Genomic DNA, 20,069 nt, shown 5'->3' with positions numbered 1-20,069 from the left:
AATCTGCGGCCCCGCCCTGGCGGCGCCGGGCAGGAGGCAGCGCCGCAGCCTGATGCTCCGCGGGGCGCGGGGAGGCTGCCGGCGTCGTGCGGCCCGCCCCGGGCTCGGGCTGCCAGCACCGGGCAGCTTCCCGCCCGGCAGCGCAGCCCCGGCCCTGTTCGCTTGCCCGCGGCGGTGGCGCCGGGCCCGGGGCAGTGCTGGATCCCGGGGGCGAATCTGCGGAGCAGAAGCAGTCGAGGGGGAGGTCGATAGCCTCGCGGGCAGCCTGTGCCAGAGCCTCAGCTCCAAACCCTCCCCCCTGGGCCTGGCTCCAGACACCCTCAGCAAAAGTCTCCCTGCAGCCTTCCTGCAGGATCCCTTCAGGTCCCGGCAGCAGCTCTGAGCTCCCCCTGGAGCCTTCTCCTCTGCAGGCTGCACAGCCCCAGCTCCCTCAGCCTGTGCTCACAGCAGAGCTGCTGCAGCCCTTAGAGCTGCTGGAGAGAGCCCAGAGGAGGCCACAAAGATGTTCCGAGTCCTTCTCCTGCTGGGGACAGCAGAGCTGGAGGCAGGGTTGGAGGTGAGGTCTGAGCAGAGCAGAGCCCAGGGGCAGGATCCCCTCTGCTGCCCTCTGCCCACCCTGCTCTGGCTGCAGCCCAGCACCCAGCTGCCTGAGGGCTGCAGGAGGCACTGCTGGCTGCTGGGGAGCTGTTCAGCACCCAGCACCCCCAAGGCTCTTTCTTCACTGCAGCCCAGCACACGGTGATATATTTGAGGTGCAGACATCAAGCCATACTCGGGGGGGGGAAGCCAATTTCCATCCTTGTTTTTATTGTAGCACTACCCTTTGGTAAGTTTGTTTCCCTGTTTAAAGTGCCTCCAAGCGATTAAAACTGAGTTGAAATTCAAGTACTGTAAAGTGTACAGAGTCTAAGCACACAGACAGAGACCAAAGGAAAGCTGCATAGTGAAAAGACCAGAGCAGAGCAGGCTGCTACATTCAGGATGCCATGGACTCAAGTATTCACAACACCAGCATTAAGGTTAATTAATGATCATTAGCCAGCTTCATACAGCAGGTCCAGCCCCGGGGCCGCTGGAAGTGCAGTGTCCTTGCCGCGAACAAAAGGGTGAAGCAGAAATTGTGCTGCAGGGGACCTGCAGCAGCAGTTTGGGCTCCACATGCCCTCAGCAAAGTCTGACACTCAGCTTTGTCAACACTCCCCAGAGCCAGGCCCTTGCCAGGCAGCTGTCTGCAGCCTGCAGAGGAGAAGGCTCCAGGGGGACCTCAGAGCTGCCTGCCAGGACCTGAAGGCATCCTGCAGGAAGGCTGCAGAGAGTTTTCCTGGGGGTGTCTGGAGCCAGGCCCAGGGGGAATGGTTTGGAGCTGAGGCAGAGCAGGGTTGGAGTGGAGCTGAGGAAGAAGCTCTTCAGTTGGAAGGTGGTGAGGCTCTGGAACAGGCAGGCTGTGGCTGCCTCCTGCCTGGGAGTGTCCAAGGCCAGGCTGGATGAGGCCTTGAGCAGCTGAGTCTAGCTGAGAGGTGTCCCTGGGCATGGAGAGGAGGTTGGAGCAGCTGAGCTCTGAGGTGCCTCCAACCTGAGCCATTCTGATTCCATGATGTGGCCCTGGGCAGCCTGATCCAGCTGGAGATGTCCCTGCTCACTCAGGGGGATTGGACTTTTTGAGGGTCCCTTCCAGCCCAGAGCATCCTGTGGAGCTGTGCATATCTGGTGGGAATTTCTGCTTCAGACCCCGTGGGACAGCCTGGCTGAGAGGCTACTGCTTTGTAAACCCCTCCAGAGGGTTTGGTTCTGTGAGGGAAGGGCATCTTGGCCCAGTTCTGACCCCCAACCCCCCAAATGAATGGACACATACCGGCCACTGGGAGCAGAAAATCCTTTGTTAGCAGCCTTTGCATTTTCAGAGCATCTCTGTCTGGGATCCTTGCTGCTAGAAAGTGTTAATTGCACATGGGGGTCGGGAGCAGTGCTGGGAATGATTGCAGGGGCTCAGCAGTCTGCAGCCTGGAGGAAGTTGGGATTTGCATTTTCCCAGCTCCAGGAGGAGGAAGCAAAGTTCTGGTAGAAAGGCAGAAGATGTCCAAGTAGAAAGAGTTCTGTAAGAGGTTGGTGAGGTTCTACAAAAGAACAGCAATGAGAACAGGGCAGGGCTGCACCTGGAGCACAAAAGCAGCAGGAGTTGGGCTCCTGGACTCTGAGCTCCCTTGGCTCTTCCCTGGAGCCCAGGAGGTTCCATGGTGCTACTCGAAGTGCTCCTAAGGTTTGCTAAGTCGCCGCAAGGCAGCAGCCTGCGTGAGTCCCCCTGCAGCTGAGTCCAGAGCTTCTGGCCGGAGAGGAATTGCTGGAGGCTAAGGTTTGATGGAGGGGATGCTGCAAGACCTCCTCATCACCAGCCTGACCTCGATGTCAGGGAGAGTTTTCTTCGTGGGGTGCAAGCAGCCCTCGTCGGTGGCTGCCAGGTGCAGGTCGAAGCGCAGCGACACTGACTTCTTCCTGAGCCGAGGGTTGTCCTTGAAGAAAGACCCTTCCCACTCCTTGATCACCTCATCCACCTTTTCTGTCCTGAAACCAGAAAGCAAATCTCTTCAGGAGAAGAACCTTCTGCCTTCAGGACTGCTTTGAGAACGTAGAGAGGAGCTGCATGTGGAGAGAAGCTGCAGCCAGAGGAGTGTGGGCAGCAGGGCAGCAGAGGGGATCCTGCCCCTTGGCTCTCTGCTCTGCTGAGGCCTCACCTCCAATCCTGCCTCCAGCTCTGGAATCCAGACCTCCACAGGGTCCAGCTGGGAGCTCTCTGCTTGGTAATGGGTAAAAGGGAGGAGTCTCCAAAGGGCAGTGAGAGCAGCCAAGCCTGAATGTCTGTGCATGAACACACCCCAGAGAGGCCTCACAAAACCTCTCTCTGCTCTCAGCCTTCAGCAGATGAATTATTCATAGTTTCATTCTTAACAGAAACTACAGACCCAAAGCTTCCCCAGGATATTGGTAGCTGAGGAAGCAAAATGCTAATGAAAAGGACTTCAGTGCATTGTTGAAAGATGCCAAACCTTCAGGAGCTGGCACAGGAGCTGCTGGGCTGAGAGGACAGATACCAGCCAAAGGCAGCCTGGAAGCTCCTGCCAGGCCATACCCTCATGGGGTGAGTTGAATCTGATGATGGAATATTGTGTCCAGTTCTGGGCCCTTCAGTTCAAGAAGAACCTCAGGGAGCTGCTTGGAAGAGTCCATCCCAGAGCCACAAAGCTGCTGAGGGCAGTGGAGCAGCTCCCTGTGAGGAGCTGGGGCTGCTCAGCTTGGAGCAGAGCACCCTGAGGGCTGCCCTCATTCCTGCTGATAAAGATGTGCAGGGCTGGAGCCAGGCTCTGCTCAGGGATGTCCAAGGACAGCACAGGGGGCACTGGGTGCCAGCTGGAGCAGAGCAGGTGCCAGGGGAACAGAAGGGAAAACTTTGTCCCTGTGAGGGTGCAGAGCCCTGGAGCAGGCTGCCCAGAGAGGTTGTGGATGTGTTCCAAACCCACCTGGCTGTATTCCTGTGTGCCCTGCCCTGGCAGGGGGTTTGGACTTGATGATCTTCCTTCCAACCCCTGCCATTCTGTGACTCAGTCCCATGCAGCCTGGTGTTGAACATCACCCCCAGAACCACCTCAGCCCATGGCCCCTGCCCACCACTCCCTCTCCACTGCTGTTTTGTTAGAGCCATGGTTGTCTTACTGTACAGTGCCACGAGCTTCAGCACTTTCCTTCAAGACATTTCCATCCAGCACTGCTTGTTTTGTCAGCAGCTCCACCTTCTCAGCCCCCTTCTGCTCCTCCTTTGCACCACCTGGAAGAGACAAGGCAGACACAGCAGGGGTGCAGGGAGGGGAGGCTCAGGACACAGGACCTAGAGGTGGTTTTCCTCCTGCTGCCCTGGAAGAGGATCCTTGTGTGGTATCCAAGGATCTGCCCATAGTTAGGACCCTGCTGTGTGGCCCTGAGCCCCCAGGGGAGGGGGAAGGTGTCTGACAACTCACAGGCAGGCAGCACGAAGGTGATCCTGCTGGTGGTTGGCTTCTTGTCCTTCGGGGCAGGGACGGAGCAGCCGAACCTACCAAGAGCAGAATTGCTGCAGTCAGCTCCTGGTGCTGAGCTCCTCCAGCCCAGAGCTTGCCTTGGGAGCAGCTCTGAGCAGTGTGAGAAGCATGGGAAGGTCTCTTTGCAGGAGCTGTTTGGTGGCATTGCTCATCCTGTGTGGCAGTGAAGGTCACTGCCAAGCTCTCTGCAAGCTCTGGGTTATGTTCAGGCCACTCTGTGGTGTGCCTGGGGCAGGTCCTCAGCGCTGAGGCTCAGCTACACGAAGCCACTGCCGAGGGAGCTGTGTGTTCAGTGTCTGCTGCATGCATTTGCAGCTCTGGTGATGGCTGCAGTGGGAGCTCTGACCTGGGAGGTGCCTCGGAGGCTCTACCAGGTACCTGTTCTCCTCTTGCTCCAGCAGGCTGCGGTAGGTGGCAATCTCCTCCTCCAGCTTCATCCTGGTGTTCAGCAGGATCTGGTGCTCTTGGAGCTGTTTCTCGATGCCTCTCCTGACTTCCAGGAGCTCTTTCTCTAAGCACTCAATCTCCCCTTCCAGGTTCTGCAGCTGCATGTGGTACTGCTGCTCCGTGGCACGCAGGGAGCGCTCCAGACCCTTTTCCTGCGGAATTTAAGCCCCACACAGAGAGGGGAGGTGAAAAGGTGCAGTGTGCACTCCATGGCCAAGCTGAGGGCTTACACCAGCTCACCTGGGAGTATTCTTTAGGAACAGGAGTAAGCCTCCCAAGGTTTTGCTTTTCTGGTGAGCTCTGTACTGGTTTCAGGTGGGATGGAAGCCTGCAGCTGCCTGCAGTCCAGCAGTGCCCTGGTGGCACCTGGGTGACTCCCAGCTGAGCACAGAGCCTGCCTGCTCTTGAAGCTGCTCTCTGCTACTGCACCCAGGACTCCCCTGGCAGATTTTCTCATGGATTAACTGAGAATGGGGTCTGCATGCTCAGAAAGAGCTGCAAACGAGCTGGGAGGTGGTGATGGAGAAGGGCTGGGCATGTGCTGAGGGAGGAGCATGCCAGCAGCTGCTTGGCAGGTGTGAGAGGTGCCAGCCTGAGTGGGTGGATCTGAGCTGGGCTGGGTGCCTGCTGTGTGGGGGCTGCCAGCCTGCCTGCACAGCTCTGCTCCGGGGGTGGGGGGGAGGGGGCTGTGTTTTGCTGTGTGTGGGGCTGGGAAGCTGAACTCTCAATGGTTTACAGCAAGAAGAAAAAAGATTTACTTCTTCCAGGAGGTGTCCAGGTCCAGCTCCTGATGCTTACCACAGCGTGGAGAGATTCGATCTCGATCTGCATGTGGTGCCACTGCCGCCTGGCCTCACACAGTTCTGCTCTGGCTGCCTTCAGAGCTTCTGCATCTTTGTCCATTCTCTTAGTGAGAGCTTCTCCTGGCTGCAGGGCATGTGGCAAAGACAGCAGCGTCTAAAAACCTTCAAGCACCGGGACTCAGAATAGCTAAAGGCCTCCTTGGGCTCCCCCCGCCGAGCCGGGCAGGTCTGTGGCAGCCGGCAGCGAGGAGTTAATGCCCCGGGAGCGTCCTGCTGGGCTTGCTGGGGAGCTCTTGGCTGCATCCTCAGCCCTCGGGGCTGTGGCAGAGCGATTCCCACACAAACGAACCCCTTGTACCGAGGCTTTGTTCACCTCCTGAGCAAGTGGGCTTCGCTCCATGGACATCAGAGCAGCGCAGGCAGCTCAAGCAGTGGTGTTTGGTTTTTTCCAACCCTGCCATCGTTCTGGGGGAGAAGCCAGGCTTGGCTCACCCAGAAGTGAACCCTCCACATCCTTCCCTTCCCCTGCTTTGCCTGGGTGCTGCAGGATTTTCGAGCAGCAGATGATCTCATCAGCCATCAGCTGCTTGGTGCCAGCCCCGAGATAAAGGTGGTTTAACTCTCCAGCTGACAGCTGCTGTGTGTCGCGGGGTCGGACACTGCTCAGCCAGGCTGCAGCAGGACCTGGCCTGGGGTGGGGGGTGGGGAAATAAACCTCCTGAATTCCTGGAACCCCTCCAGCAGCACCAAGGTGATTTCCTCCCCTCAATTTCTTGCTGCCTGATGACCAAGACCAATCGTTTCGCTGCTTCATTTCCAGGTCCAGCCGGGGTTTAGAGCTGGGTTTAGTGTGTAAATCTGGGAGACCACCGGGGCAGTCTGTGCTGCCGGAGAGCAGAGCACAGCCCTGCTGCGTGAAGCACTGCCTGAAAAGGGGCAGTTTCCTTCCCCCTAGGTGCTAATAATGGGAGCACTTCGGGTGTATAAATGGATCCCTCCTGCTGCCTTCGCTTTTCCTCTTTTCCTCCGGGATAACCCGAGGGAGGTTCCCAGGCTCCAGCATCGGTCACCCTTCTCAAACCACAGCAACATCCCTGCTGCAGGGCACAGGGACACATCCCGAGGCATGACCCAGCGCTCGGGCAGGGCGAATTCCATCCCCTCCCGGCACCCATCGCCCTCTCTCCCAGCTCCCGTCCCCCCGCAGTGCCGGGCAGAGCCCTTCCTTCCCCGCCGCGCCGCATGCAGAGGCGATGCCCTACCTGGGGCGGGGGCCGTGGGGGCAGCGCTGCTCCTCACTCGGGCCGGTGCATGGCTGCTCAGCACCAGGCCTTTATCTGATCTCGGGCGAGGAGCGCTTCATGCTTTGCCTTGATCTCAGCCGGCAGCCGGGACGGTGCCGTTCTCCTCCCATCCTCCACCTTGGCTTAACCCAGCCGCGGCGCTAGGATGTGCGGCTGCGGCAGAGCTCCGCTGCCCGCAGTGAGGCTGAGGAGCACCGGCGGCTTTAAAGCTGCAGAGCCTCATTTCTGAGCAGGCAGCGGCTCCCGACCGCTCCTGGAAGCCTCTTTAATCAAGGCAAGGTCTGGCACTTGTGCAGCAGCCAAAGGAAGGAGTCTTCAGCGAGGTGCTGAAGGGAGAGATGCAGTACATGCACCGGCGGCACGCCGCGGGGGGGTGTCGGGTGGGGGTGATAACCTCAGTGGGGTGCAGAGCACAACAGCAGCACAAATGGCAGCTGCACCCCCTGAGGTGCAGCCAGGGAGGGCAGTGGAGCAGCTTGCCAGCAGTGCTGCTGGCAGGGCCGCTGGGAGGTGCCCTCAGCATCAGTGGGGCAGGGCTGGAGAGGTTATTGAGAGAACCATCCTTGAAGGGTTGTGAGACTGGCGAGGCACAGCCCCAGGTGCTGACCTGATCTGGGGCTGGGGACTGTCCCTTCTGGAAGAGGAGCTGGGGTCCTGCACAGCCCCCAGGCTGTTTGTGTGCCTTGGGCAAGGGCTTTGGCTCCTCTCCTGCAGAGTTCTGCTGAATCCACCCTTCAAAGCCAGCTCCCTGCTGCACAGCAAGGGCCTGGTTTGCTCTGGAGGGGTCTCCAGTGGGGTCTGCTCACAGAACACACAATGCCAGAGTCTTGTACCCTTCCTGACAGCTGCCAGGGAGGTTTAGAGACTCTGCTGGGCTGAGTTCCTGCAGGTAAAGCCTCAGCTCCTGGCCTGCTGTAGCTGCTGCATGGCCCCAGGGATGTGAGGATGTTTCTCTCCTGCTGTTCTCAGTCTGGTCACTAATGCAGCACAGCAGATACTGCTGTCAGTAAGACATCAGAATTCCCTCTCTGGGATGCATCTTCAGGCTGTGGGTAAGAACATCCCTCAGTAACCTGAGGAGGAGAGCAGTGAGCTGTGGCAGGACACTGCTCTGCTCAGTCAGAGCTCCCTCCCCCTTGCAAGTCTCCTTGTGTGCAGAAGGATTCCTCGTTCCTGGCTCTCTCCCCTGGCACATGTCAAAGGCTGCTGTGTTCTGAGCTCATTTTTCTCAGCTGGCTGTTCTTCAGCTGACCTGGGCTGAGGGGAGGAAGCTTTGCTGCCCACAGCCTTTGCTACAAGCGCCTTGGTTGCTCCAGTTTGATGCAGTCCTAACCCCGAGCTATTGGCAGTTTTCTTTTTCACTGCTGGGCTGAGAACTGCCCCAGAATGAAGCCCTGAGGAATTCCCCAGGCACAGATGAGATCCCACAGCTCAGGGCAGGCTGAACAGCAGCAGGAGGAGTCTGTGTGCCTGAGCAAGTGAGAACTCGAAGTGGAACTGAAAGCCTCCCACTGCCTTGCCCTGCCACACCGATTGCCTAACCTGCTGCCAGCTCCCTGGCCCTCAGCACACCTCCTGCTCACAGCAGGTGGAGTCAGGGCTGTGGAGTGTCCAGGAGTGGTTTCAAACATAGCTGAGATGAGGAATAAAGGGACTCTGATACCTGGAAGCTTGTTGAGTTCTTTTTATTAGCCAAGGGAAGTGGGAAGGGAGGTTAGAACAGCAAATTGTCTTCTCTGGTAATTACTGAGCTAAAAGCACAGCTGAGTGCCTGGTGTGTGCAGCAGGCTCTGCTGGCTGATGATCTGTTTAGCAGAGGAGCTGCTGTGTGCCTGCAGAGGAGGAAAGCAACAGGTTTGTCCTGTGGGAAAGAAGCTCAGGGAGAAGCCAATCTCCTGGCACTTCACCCCAAAGAGGAGAGGACTCTGGCCTTGGGAGAGCATGGAGCAAAGGGATCCTCTGCAGGACCAGGCTGTGCTTCACATCTTCTCTTCCACTTCCTTAACTTGGGAAGAAACAACTTTGCCATCTACCACCTCTTCAACTATTGTCTTGATCTTTCTGGTTTTGGTAGGATCTGAACATCACAAAGAAAGAAAGAAGCAAACATTGATCAGTGTCAGCAGTGGCAGAGCAGAGCAGCAGCTGTGCAGGACCGGGGACAGCCTTCTGCTTTCCAGCTGGCTTCCCCTTCTGCTGGGCTCCAGGCTGGGTTGGTTTATTTGTAAGCAAGACTTTGGAAACACAAACTGGGTGGGACATGGAGTTGTTTCAGTTGGAAGAGATCTCCAAGGTCATGGAGTCCAACCACCAGCCTCAGACCACTAATCCATGCCCCAAAGCAGAGATTGAACTGGGAAGACCAGGGCTCCAGTGCAGGGAGCAAGCGCTAGGAGAACAGCTTCCACTCCTTCCATTCCACCCTTTACTGTGAGGGTGCCCAGTGAGGACTTCTCATCCCTGGAGCTGTTTAAGGCCAGGCTGAATGAGGTTTTGAACAGCCTGGTCTAGTAGGCAGCTGCCCAGTGAAGCTGTGGACATCTCCTCCCTGGAAGTGTTTCAGAGCAGCCTGGCTGAACTCAGCCAGGTTTTACCTACCCTGAGAAGAGTCCAGGGATTGTGTTTGTGACTTGGACCCCATCAAGGATGAGCTTTCAAATGTAACTGCCTGTCCTGAGCTCCTAGAGGTGGATCAGAGAGAGGCAATGTTGGCCACTGCCAGCACCAGAAGTTCCCTTGCCAGGTCGGTGCTGGCAGCTGCCGAGCAGGGAGCTCCGTGCCCAGCCCGGGCAGAGCCGCGGCGGCAGAGCTGCTGCCTGAGCTCCGCTGCCAGCTGGGGAATGCTCTGCCCCTGCCTTGCCGGGCAGGGGTTTGCTGCGGGGGCCGTGCCTGGAGGCCACTCACAGCAGTTCGCCGTCCAGCAGGCGCCGGTAGGTTTCGATCTCCATCTCCAGGCGGCTTTTGATGTCCAGCAGCTGCTGGTACTCCGCGTTCTGCCGCTCCGTGTCAGCCCGCACCTGGAACAGCTGCGACTCCAGGTTCCCGATCTGGAGCTGCATTTGCTGGAGCTGAGCACAGTAACCTCCTTCTGTCTCTGCCAAAGTGTCCTCCAGGGATTTTTTCTGTGTGAGAAGGACGTGAAACCATCTCTGACTGAGGGAAAACATTCTTTACAGCGTGAATGAAATGGGCTGAGGGAGCAGGCAGAGCACCTCTGCTGCCTGCTGGAGGCACCACCTGGAGAAGTCAATGTGACCAGAAGAGTTCTGCTTTGCAGTGCTGATTGCAGCCCAGTTCTCTCTCTTTGTCCCTATCCCTATCCCATCTCTTATCTCTGTCTCTCTCTCAGTGCTGCTGAGGAAGGAGCAGCCTGCAGGGTTGAGCAGCTGCCAGTCTTCAATGCCCAGGGATGGGCAGAGGTCTAACAGCACTTGGGGTGCTGAGCAGCACTTGGGGTGCTGGGGACTCACCATGGCCAGCTGGGACTGCAGCTCGATCTCCAGGCTCTGCAGGGTCCGTTTCAGGTCTGTGATCTCGCTCTTGCCTGACTGCAGCTGCTCAGTGTGGGTGGAGATTTCCCTCTTCAGCTCCCCACTCTGAAAGGGCAGGGAAGGGCTCGGGGGTGAGTTTGCTGCTCCCAGTCCCTGCCTCACCTGGGCAGGAGTTTCCCACGCTGGGGCTGCTGCCCCTGGCTGGTACCTTCTCGTTGAACCACGCTTCAGCCTCCCTGCGGTTCTGCTCGGCGATGACTTCGTACTGCCCCCTCATGTCGTTCAGGAGCTTGGTCAGGTCGGTCCCTGGAGCAGCATCCATCTCAACACTGACTTGGCCAACTGTGCTGCTCTGGATGCCCTGAAGCTCCTGCAGAGGTTGAAAAGAAAGAAAAGTTTCTGTCGATAAAAGGCAGAAAAAGCTCCACCCAAAGCTGTCCCTTCCCTGGGCCGGGGGGAGGTTGGAAATGGATAATCTCTGAGGCCCCTTCCAACCCAACCCATTCTGTGAGTCTAGACACAGAAGTGACACAAATCCTGTCCCAGCAAGAGCCTGTGGCAGCTGTGTGCTTCCTGCACTCCTCCACTCACTGAACTCAAAGGAGAGCAGCAGACAAAGCAAACAGCCAAGGACCTCCTCTGGCAGGGGAACCCCCTGAGCCTGCAGCCCCATCTGCCTGGGGGGCAATCCACCAAGGGCAGTCAGTACCTCCTCGTGGTTCTTCTTGAGGTAGGCCAGCTCCTCATTGAGGCTTTCAATCTGCATCTCCAGGTCAGCTCTGGTCAGGGTCAGCTCGTCCAGGACCCTCCTCAGGCCGTTGATGTCAGCCTCCACGCTCTGGTGCAGAGCCACCTCGTTCTCATACCTGGAGACAGGGTCATGGAGCAGGACTCACTGTGTGGTTACTGAGGTCAGATGCAGGCTGCATCTGAAGAGCTTCCTCCTCAGCTCCACTCTAACCCTGCTCTGCCTCAGCTCCCCTGGTCCTGTCTCTAGACACCCTCAGGAGAAGTCTCTCTGCAGCCTTCCTGCAGGATCCCTTCAGGTGCTGGCAGCAGCTCTGAGGTCCCCCTGGAGCCTTCTCCTCTGCAGGCTGCACAGCCCCAGCTCCCTCAGCCTGTGCTCCCAGCAGAGCTGCTGCAGCCCTTGCACAGCCTCACAACGACCTTAAAACACTGGATGAGGACAGAGATTCTTTTAGCTACAAAGGAAGTTTTTATCCATCAAGTCTCAGGCAAAGCTCCCTGCAGTTTCCACTCACTTCAGCCTGAAGTCATCGGCAGCCAGCCTGGCATTGTCCACCTGCAGGATGACTCTGGCATTGTCGATGGTGGCTGTGATGATCTGCAAGGCAAAGAGGCTTCAGGGAGCGCTGGTCTGCGCCCATCCCACTGCACCCATCCCACCGCACCCATCCCACCATCCCAACCACCCCCTGCACCCCTCCCACTCACCCCCATCCTACCATCCCCATCCTACCATCCCCATCCCAACCACCCCCACCCCGGGCACCCCTGCTGTTGGCTGGGCTCTGGTAGCCTCTCCTGTCCCCTACTGTGGCCATGCAGGGAGCAGGTCAGTGCTGCCCAGCCCCCTGCAGTGCTTCCCTACCCTGCTGCGCAGGTCCTCGATCAGAGGGCAGAACTTGCTGTAGTCATTGCCAGCCCCTGGCATGGCTGTGCCGGGGCCGTTCCTCTCGTACCACTCCCGGATCTTCCTCTCCAGCTCGGTGTTGGCATCCTCCAGGGACCTGACCTTGTCCAGGTAAGCAGCCAGGCGGTCGTTGAGGTTCTGCATGGTTTCCTTTTTGGAGCCAGAGAGGAGGCCTCCGTCCCCAGCACCGCCAGGGCCAAAGCCACCTCCGAACCCAGCGCCGGAGCTGCTGCCGAAGCCGCTTCCTAGCCCCCCGCCATAGGCACTTCCTAAGCCACCTCCGTAGCCACCACCCAAACCACCACCAAAGCCTCCACCAAAGCCTCCACCAAAGCCTCCACCAAAGGCACTGCTCCCCAGGCCTCCCCCTGCGCTGCTGCTGAAGCCTGAGCTGAAGCCGGAGCTGGAGCCAAGCACAGAAGCGGCACCGAAACCTCCACCAGCTCCAGCACCGAACCCGAGGCCACTGCCACCAAAGCCTCCTCCTCCTCCCCCTCCCCCCCCAGACGTGGCCATTCTCAGGGATCCCCCTCCAAACCCACTGCGAGAGGACTGCCTGGAGCCCCCACTGGTGCGCACGGACAGGGCCATGGTGCCCACGGTGCCCACGGTGCCCAGGAGGCTGCCGTGGAGCAGAGAGCAGAGAGCAGAGAGCAGGGCAGGGGGAGCAGGGCTGAGGCTTTTATCGGGGCAGCTGTGGGTGGGGCAGCAGCAGTCCCACCTCCTCGGAAGATCTCCAGAGCTCTCCCCCTCTGCTGGGCAGAGCAGGTGGTCCCTGCCCATCTCGGCTGCCAAGGGGAGTGGAAACCTGGTGCCCTCCAGGTGTTAGCTGAGGGAAGGGAAGGGGTGGGGTAGGGCTGAGCCGGCAGGATAATGCTGGGCACTGGAGCAGAAACATTTCTTCTGGTGCTGAAATCCTTCCTAAATCATTTCTCTGTCAGCTCACATTCATCACCCTGCTGCCTGGGGCTGTGCTAGGAGCAGCCAGCCCAGAGAGCCCTTTGATGCCATCAGTGCCAGTGTCACAAATGGATTTGTCTTCATCTTCCTTCTCTGGCAGGAGCCTGAGCCAGCTGAGTGCTCCCTGGTCCTGTCAAAGCCAGGGAGCCACAGAGCGGCTCAGGGGGGAAGGGAGCTCAGAGCTCAGCTGCTCCAACCTCCCCTCCATGCCCAGGGACACCTCTCAGCTGGACTCAGCTGCTCAGGGCCTCATCCAGCCTGGCCCTGAACACCCCCAGGCAGGAGGCAGCCACAGCCTCCCTGGGCAGCCTGGCCCAGAGCCTCAGCAGCCTCACACTGAGCAACTTCTGCCTCAGCTCCACTCTAACCCTGCTCTGCCTCAGCTCCAAATCCTTCCCCCTGGGCCTGGCTCCAGACCCCCTCAGCAAAAGTCTCTCTGCAGCCTTCCTGCAGGATCCCTTCAGCTCCTGGCAGGCAGCTCTGAGGTGCCCCTGGAGCCTTCTCCTCCCCAGGCTGCACAGCCCCAGCTCCCTCAGCCTGAGCTCCCAGCAGAGCTGCTCCAGCCCTTGGAGCATCTTTCTCTACCCTTCCCCAGCCAGTTCAAGCCTCCTGACCCACACCCAAACCCTCTGCCCAAGGACTCAGCACTTTCCTCTTGGCAAGACCAACACCAGCCCAGGCCTCTTCCTTTTGAAGTGCCACTTGGCCACTCTGATACCTGCTGCAGATAACAGCTGCCAAGGGCACTAATCCTCTGCTCTGGGCTGTGACTCACTGTGCCAGGCTCCCAATGCACTTTGACAGAAAGGCTTCACTCACACCTTTGATCTGTGCTCAGAACACATTTCTGCCCCAAAAAGCAGCCTGGGAGTAGATAAATTAGAAATGAATCCATTTCAGTTGACAAATCCAATGATAGAATTAAGCCAGGACAAAGAGGGGGGAAAGGGAAAAAAAAGGGAGAGAAATTTTGCTGTTTACCAAAATAACTTCAAAAGAAAACTTCTTGGTGCTGCAGAGCTCCCAGGCCCCAACCTGCTCCAGCTGCAGCGAGCTGGGCCTGGCCTTTAGCTTTGTGCCACCAAGCACAGGCAGAGCCCTGCAGCTGGGTCAGGCCAAGCCCAGCACAGACCCAGGCTGGGTGCAGAGGGCTGAGAGCAGCTCTGGAGAAAGAGCCTTGGGGGTGCTGGGTGCTGAGCAGCTCCCCAGGAGCCAGCAGTGCCTCCTGCAGCCCTCAGGCAGCTGGGTGCTGGGCTGCAGCCAGAGCAGGGTGGGCAGCAGGGCAGCAGAGGGGATTCTGCCCCTGGGCTCTGCTCTGCTCAGACCTCACCTCCAGCCCTGCCTCCAGCTCTGCTGTCCCCAGCAGGAGAAGGACTCTGAGCTGCTGGAGAGAGCCCAGAGGAGGCCACAGAGATGCTCCAGGGGCTGGAGCAGCTCTGCTGTGAGCTCAGGCTGAGGGAGCTGGGATCCTTTTCATTTTCAGTGTGTTGGGAGTGAGAGGCAACTCAGGGCTCCAGCTCTTGCCTGCCTGGGGAGCAGCCACACTTTGGCACAGACCAGTTTGGTTCCTTTTCACCAGGTCACTCTGCAAGTAACTCAAACCTCTCCTGCTTTGTAATCCACTGACTTTTATTAGCACTTCCTCCCCCCAAACCAGAGCCAAGTGACCCCCAAAGATTGGACACTTTGATGCCCTTGGACCCTGCTGCCTGGCAGGAGACCCAGATGAGATTCTTCCTAAAGTGCAGCTCTGGCAGCAGCTGCAGGGAGCTCAGGGCCAGCTCCTCTGTCTACACCCTCTCTTCAACCTCTTTGACCTGAGAGGAGACAACTTTGCCATCCACCACCTCCTCAACGATGGTTTTGATCTTCTTGATTTTACTTGACTCTGGTAACGAGAAGCAAGAGAGAGTTGGTGAAGTGTCCCTGCCAGAGGAGCAGGACTGCAGAGCCAGCACAAACCTCCAGCCCCAAAGCCCAGGAACCTTTGCACTGCTCTGGAAACTTCTGCCAGGGATGCCAAAGGATCTCTAAAAGAGAGACCCAGGGCTGCTCTCTAGGAGCCTCAGCTCCCTGTGCAGTCAGCAGAGCAGAGCAGAAGCTGCTGCAGAGGCTCCTTCCAGCATCCTCTGTCCTTCTCCTGGCCCTCTGGGGGGGCTGTGGCTTTCCTTTGGGCACCTGAAGCACAGGCATGGAGCCAGGCTTTGTGCAGCCCCCTCGGGGGCTCTGCTCACGCAGGTGATTGCCCTCCTGCTGCTAACTTATTTGCTCTGGGATGGTTTTGTTTGTGCAGGCTGCCGCGGGCCGAGGCAGCTGCTGCCACTCACCTTTCTCTGCCTCTGCGAATTCCACCTGGATGTGGCTGCACAAACAACACATGGAAACAGATCAGTGGTGGCTCCGGAGAGACAGCCTGGCACAGGGTGGTGGCAGCAGAGTGCCCCTGCCCCAGGCCAGCTGGGCTGTGGCAGAGGTTAACCTGCCAGCTCCCAGGGGCGGGCAGCGCTGGGCAGGGGGGCAGCCAGCACACAGCCCCAGGGGGGTGGGGGAGGTGTCCTCACCCGATGTCCTCCCCCTCCAGCAGCCGCCGGTACGTGGCGATCTCCAGCTCCAGGCGCGTCTTGGCGTCCAGCAGCAGGCTGTGCTGGCTGCCCTGCGCCTCCATGTCCGCCCGCAGCTGCCGCAGCTGCGCCTCCAGGCTGCCGATGGTGTCCTGGATCTGCGCCAGCTGGTAGCTGTAACGAGCCTCCACCTCGGCCAGGGAGCCCTCCAGGGACCTTTGCTGCAGGGGGTGGACAGAGCAGGGGGCGCTCAGAAGGGGAGATCAGAGCGGGGTGGGATGGGAAGGTCAGGGAGGGGGCAGAAGGACAGAGCAGGGAGGGGGCAGAAGGACAGAGCAGGGAGGGGGCAGAAGGGGGGGGGGGGGATGGACAGAGCCATTCCCTCCTTGGTTTCGTGTCAGCAGAGCTCTGGGGCTGCAGGGGCTCTGGGGGGCTGTGGAGCTGCCTCCTGCCCAACCCTTTTCAGGCCCCCTGGATCCTTTACCATGCCGAGGATGGACTGCAGCTCCAGCTCCAGGCTCTGGAAGATCTGCCTCCGCTCTGTCACCTCTTTCCTCTGCACCTGCAGCTGCTCCACGTTGATGGCTACCTCCTGGTTCAGCTCTTCAGTCTGCAGGGCACAGCAGGAGGGGCTGTGAGCTGCAGCTGGGCACAGCTGAGCTCCTTGCTGACCTCTGACTGGACCTCACCTGCTTCTCAAAGCGTTCCTTGGCTTCCTGGCGGTTCTTCTCTGCCAGCTCCTCATACTGTGTCCTCATCTTCTCCATGATGCTTGCAAGGTCCACAGCTGGAGCAGCATCCACCTCAACACTGACCGAGCCTCCCACCTGCTTGTGCAGCCTGGTGACCTCCTGCAGCAGAGAGCATCGATTGGCATCGGCAGCCCTGCGGCCTGAGCACTGGGAGCAGCTCAAAGCCTGCAGGCACAGGAGTGGTGCTTCGGCAGCACCTCAGGGCAAGGCGACCTTAACCACCTGGGAAATGCTGCTCAGTGCCCCTCGGGCCACGGCAGGGCCTGGGGGGGACCTGAGCTCAGAGCACCTCCCTCACTTTGCAGCAATCCAAGCTTCACCACAGAGAAACACAGAGGGGAAAGGTGAAATCCCCAGGGCCAGCTCTAGGCGGGGAGTGTAGGTGACCATTTCTCTACTCCTGTGGGGTAGCAGCTCCTAGGAGCTGTTGGAGTAGCCCAGAGAAGGCTACAAAGATGCTCCCAGGGCTGGAGCAGCTCTGCTGGGAGCACAGGAGCTGGGGCTGTGCAGCCTGCAGAGGAGAAGGCTCCATGGGGAGCTCAGAGCTGCCTGCCAGGACCTGAAGGGATCCTGCAGGAAGGCTGCAGAGAGACTTTCCCTGAGGGGGTCTGGAGCCAGGCCCAGGGAGAATGGTTTGGAGCTGAGGCAGAGCAGGGGTAGGTGAGAGGTGTCCCTGCCCCTGCACTGCAGCCCCAGCTCCTCTTACCACCAGCAGGGACCAGAGAGTGTCCCAGCTGGGCAGCCAGCAGGTGCTGGCCGGCAGCTGAGCCCTGCTCTGGGCTGTGCCTGAGTCCCTGCCTGGCTCTCAGTGGTTAGAGCAGAGCCAGAGCTGCCTTCAGAGGTGAGCTCTCCGCAGGAGCCTGCACGTCCAGGAGCTGCTCTGGAGCTGGGTCCCTCCCTGAGGGAGGTTGTTTGGCTTAGCCAGGAAGGTTCCATTAGCCCCAGCGAGGCTGAGCCCGTGCCTGCTGCCTAACCCCCCTGGCCCTGGCTCCCTCACCTCCTCGTGGCTCTTCTTGAGGAAGATGAGCTCCTCCTTCATGCTCTCGATCTGAGCCTCCAGGTCAGCCGTGGTGAGGGTCAGGTCGTCTCGCACCCGCAGCAGGCCGCTGATGTCGCTCTCCACGCTCTGCCTGAGCAGCAGCTCGTTCTCGTACCTGGGGAGGGAGCCTGGGCTTGGCAGCCTGCAGAGCCTGCCTGCAAGGCTGGCACCCAGCTGCAGCCTCAGCTGTGAGATCCCTTGCTTAGGCCTGGGGACTCTCTGCTCTCAGCTCCATCCCTTGGGGACTCTCTGCTCTCAGCTCCATCCCTTGGGGACTCTCTGCTCTCAGCTCCATCCCTTGGGGATTCTCTGCTCCATCCCTTGGGGACTCTGCTCGATCCCTTGGGGACTCTCTGCTCTCAGCTCTATCCCTTGGGGACTCTCAGCTCCATCCCTTGGGGACTCTCTGCTCTCAGCTCTATCCCTTAGGGACTCTCTGCTCCCATCTTTGGCACCAAGAATGAGGACCTTGCAGGGACAAAGAGGAGCATGGAAGAGGCTCCATGGAACAGCCCTGGGACTTACTTCAGCCTGAAGTCATCAGCAGCCAGCTTGGCATTGTCAATCTGCAGGACCAGCCGTGCATTGTCCAGCTGTGCAGCACTGATCTGTAAAGGGATGGTTGAGAAGTGAGAGCTCCCTGTGCCCAAATGCACCTTGGAGCCACTTCTGGAGACTGATTCTGCACCTGGGCTTCACCTCACTGCACTTCAGCTTGAGCTGAGTGCCCTTGGAAGGGCACAGAAGGAATCAGGGCTCTCCAAAAGGCAAGTGACCCTTCAGGAAAGAGGATACAATGGGGTGGAAGCTCTCGGGGGGGATCTGCTTGTGCAGGCTGGGAGGTGGAGCTGGTGAAAAGTGAGAGGGGAAAGGCTGAAGAAAGCTCACTGGAAACAGCAGGAGACAGAGCTGAGAGCTGCTGGCTGTGGAGATCTGCTTGGTTCAGCTCTTGGTACTCATCTGACAAGCACTGAGCTCCACAGATGCTAAGCTGTCATTGAATGTGCAAATTGCCAGCGGTGCTTTCACTAATTGGGGCTGCCCAAGGCAGAGATCAGAGAGGTTTCCATGCCTGAGCCACCTCCCACCCCCCTCCCCAGCAGCTCTGCAGACCACGGCCAGGCTGCCTGTGGCCCAGGGGCAGCTCTGGGTCCTCTTAGCTGAGGCCACTGCAGTTTGGGGCAGTGCTGGGGAGGGACTCCTGACAAAGGCAGGGAGTGACAGGGCTGGGGCTGGTGGCTTCAGACTGGAAGAAGCTGGATTTGGATTGGACATCAGGAAGAAATCCTTCCTGGAACAGGCTGCCCAGAGAAGCTGTGGAGGCTCCGAGCCTGGAAGTGCTCCAAGCCAGGCTGGATGGGACCTCGAGGTCCTGGCGAAGCCGGAGGTGTCCCTGCCCGTGGCAGGGGCTTGGAGTTGGATGAGCTTTAAGGTCTGCCAGGGCCTGCAGCTCCTGGGGCTGCAGGTGGCTCTCTGGGGCCCTACCTGGCTTTGGAGCTCCTCGATGGTTTTGAAGTAGGGGCTGTAGTCCTGCCTGACCCCCAGGCTGTTCTTCTCGTACCACTCCGTGATCTGCCTCTCCAGCAGGGAGTTTGCCCTCTCCAGGGAGCGAACCCTCTCCAGGTAGGAGGCCAGGCGGTCGTTGAGGTTCTGCATGGTGGATTTCTCGGTGCCAGCCAGCAGCACATCGCTGCCAGTGATGCTGAGCTGCAGGCTGCCCCCCAGGCCCTGCCGGTAGCCGCTGGAGATCCGCGTGCCGGAGCCGCCGGCACCGCCGTACACGCTGGGCGCCGGCACCTTCTGCACCGCCACCCTCCTGGAGACCACACTGGTGGCGCTGGACTGCTGCAGGGGGCCTGTGCCCAGCTGGATGCTGCGGGTGGAGAAGGCCATTGGTGCTCTTTGGCTTCCGAGGGGAGCAGCTGGGTCTGCAGAGCCGCTGGAGCGAGGAGCGGGACCTGCCCCGGGGCCACCTTTATACTGCGCCCCGAGGAGGAAGAGCAACGGTCACAAACCCCACCTCTGTTGACACACCATTTGCTGTCAGCACAAAGAGCAGGCAGCAAGCTGCCCCTCCACCCCCTCTCCCTGCAGAGCCAGGGGGTGTTCAGCTGCTCCTCTCTGCTCCAGCAGAGCTGCTTCGCTTCATTTCCATCTGGAGTGAAGGAGCAAACACAAAGCCACCTCTGAGCCACCTGCAGCCCCTGCCCCGAAGCCCTGCAGCCCTCGGGAAGAAGCCTGCAGGTTCTTAGCCCCAGGAGAGGAGACTCCATGTGCCAGGAGTCAATGAAGTATTGATCGTTGCAATCAGGTCTCTGCTGAGCAGGCAATGGCCTGGGCCCCAGGGCAGAGCGGGGCAGGGGATGGAGCAGCGTGGGGCAGGGGGGTGGTGGTTGGGAAGCAGCCCTGGGGTGAGTTCAGTTTCAAGTTACAGTCACTGGCAGGTGAACCCTTGCTGGCATCAGCTGGGCTGAGTGTGAACTCATCTCGACCAGGGACTGCCACCAGCCGAACTCAGCTTGAAACTGGGTTGAAAGGAAGCAGAAAAGGGATTGCTGGACAGGAGCTCTGGGAGACTTCATTGCCTCTTTTGTTTCATCCACGAGGTGCTGAGCTCCAGAGGTGCTGAGCTCAAGCTTCCCTCATAGCTATCTGTGTGGCTGGAGGGGAAGCTGGAGCAGTGCCCTCCTGCCTGGCCTGTGTGCCCCAGACAGGGAGTGCCCCCTGAGGAGTGCCCCTGCCCCCCTGCCCCCCTGCCGCTGCCTTCCTTCAGCAGCTGCTGTGTTCAGCACCTGGGAAACCAAACAGCTTCCTTCTGGTGGCTCCGGTGGATGCCTTTGGCACGGCAAAGGCAGCTGGAAAACGGAGAGCTGCTGAGGGGGTTGTGGGGGCTGCAGGGGGCCAGGAGCAGCTGTGCAGTGGGGCAGAGCTGGAGCACCTTGGGCACTGCACTGGCAGCACTGCAGTGCATTATTGATGGGCAGGGAGGGC

The 20,069-nt window shown here is 59.4% G+C and overlaps 3 protein-coding genes across 3 annotated transcripts; all 3 read right to left on the bottom strand.

Moving 5' to 3' along the window:
* Nucleotides 1-1,342: 1,342 nt before the first annotated feature.
* On the bottom strand, nucleotides 1,343-6,926 carry KRT222 (keratin 222). The gene is made up of 6 exons (XM_054176773.1): nucleotides 6,580-6,926; nucleotides 5,313-5,441; nucleotides 4,446-4,666; nucleotides 4,008-4,081; nucleotides 3,706-3,817; nucleotides 1,343-2,559 (listed from the first exon to the last, which is right to left on the bottom strand). The coding sequence occupies exons 2-6, from the start codon at nucleotides 5,415-5,417 to the stop codon at nucleotides 2,346-2,348; spliced, it is 726 nt and encodes a 241-aa protein (XP_054032748.1). The 5' UTR covers nucleotides 5,418-5,441; nucleotides 6,580-6,926; the 3' UTR covers nucleotides 1,343-2,345.
* A 1,558-nt stretch (nucleotides 6,927-8,484) lies between these two features.
* On the bottom strand, nucleotides 8,485-12,357 carry LOC104298172 (keratin, type I cytoskeletal 12). Its single transcript, XM_054176744.1, has 8 exons — nucleotides 11,725-12,357; nucleotides 11,375-11,457; nucleotides 10,822-10,978; nucleotides 10,321-10,482; nucleotides 10,092-10,217; nucleotides 9,526-9,743; nucleotides 9,220-9,302; nucleotides 8,485-8,698 (listed from the first exon to the last, which is right to left on the bottom strand). Exons 1-8 carry the CDS (start codon nucleotides 12,355-12,357, stop codon nucleotides 8,601-8,603), a joined length of 1,560 nt encoding a protein of 519 aa, XP_054032719.1. The 3' UTR covers nucleotides 8,485-8,600.
* A 2,159-nt stretch (nucleotides 12,358-14,516) lies between these two features.
* LOC104298181 (keratin, type I cytoskeletal 20) lies at nucleotides 14,517-18,971 on the bottom strand. The gene is made up of 7 exons (XM_054176758.1): nucleotides 18,564-18,971; nucleotides 17,604-17,686; nucleotides 17,037-17,193; nucleotides 15,977-16,138; nucleotides 15,772-15,897; nucleotides 15,288-15,508; nucleotides 14,517-14,652 (listed from the first exon to the last, which is right to left on the bottom strand). Exons 1-7 carry the CDS (start codon nucleotides 18,969-18,971, stop codon nucleotides 14,517-14,519), a joined length of 1,293 nt encoding a protein of 430 aa, XP_054032733.1.
* Between the last annotated feature and the right edge of the window lie 1,098 nt (nucleotides 18,972-20,069).

This window comes from Dryobates pubescens, chromosome 36 (assembly GCF_014839835.1).
Source record: "Dryobates pubescens isolate bDryPub1 chromosome 36, bDryPub1.pri, whole genome shotgun sequence".
Lineage (NCBI taxonomy): Eukaryota > Metazoa > Chordata > Aves > Piciformes > Picidae > Dryobates > Dryobates pubescens.
The sequence above is the reverse complement of the archived record's forward strand: the minus strand, read 5'-3'. Positions and strand labels throughout refer to the sequence as shown.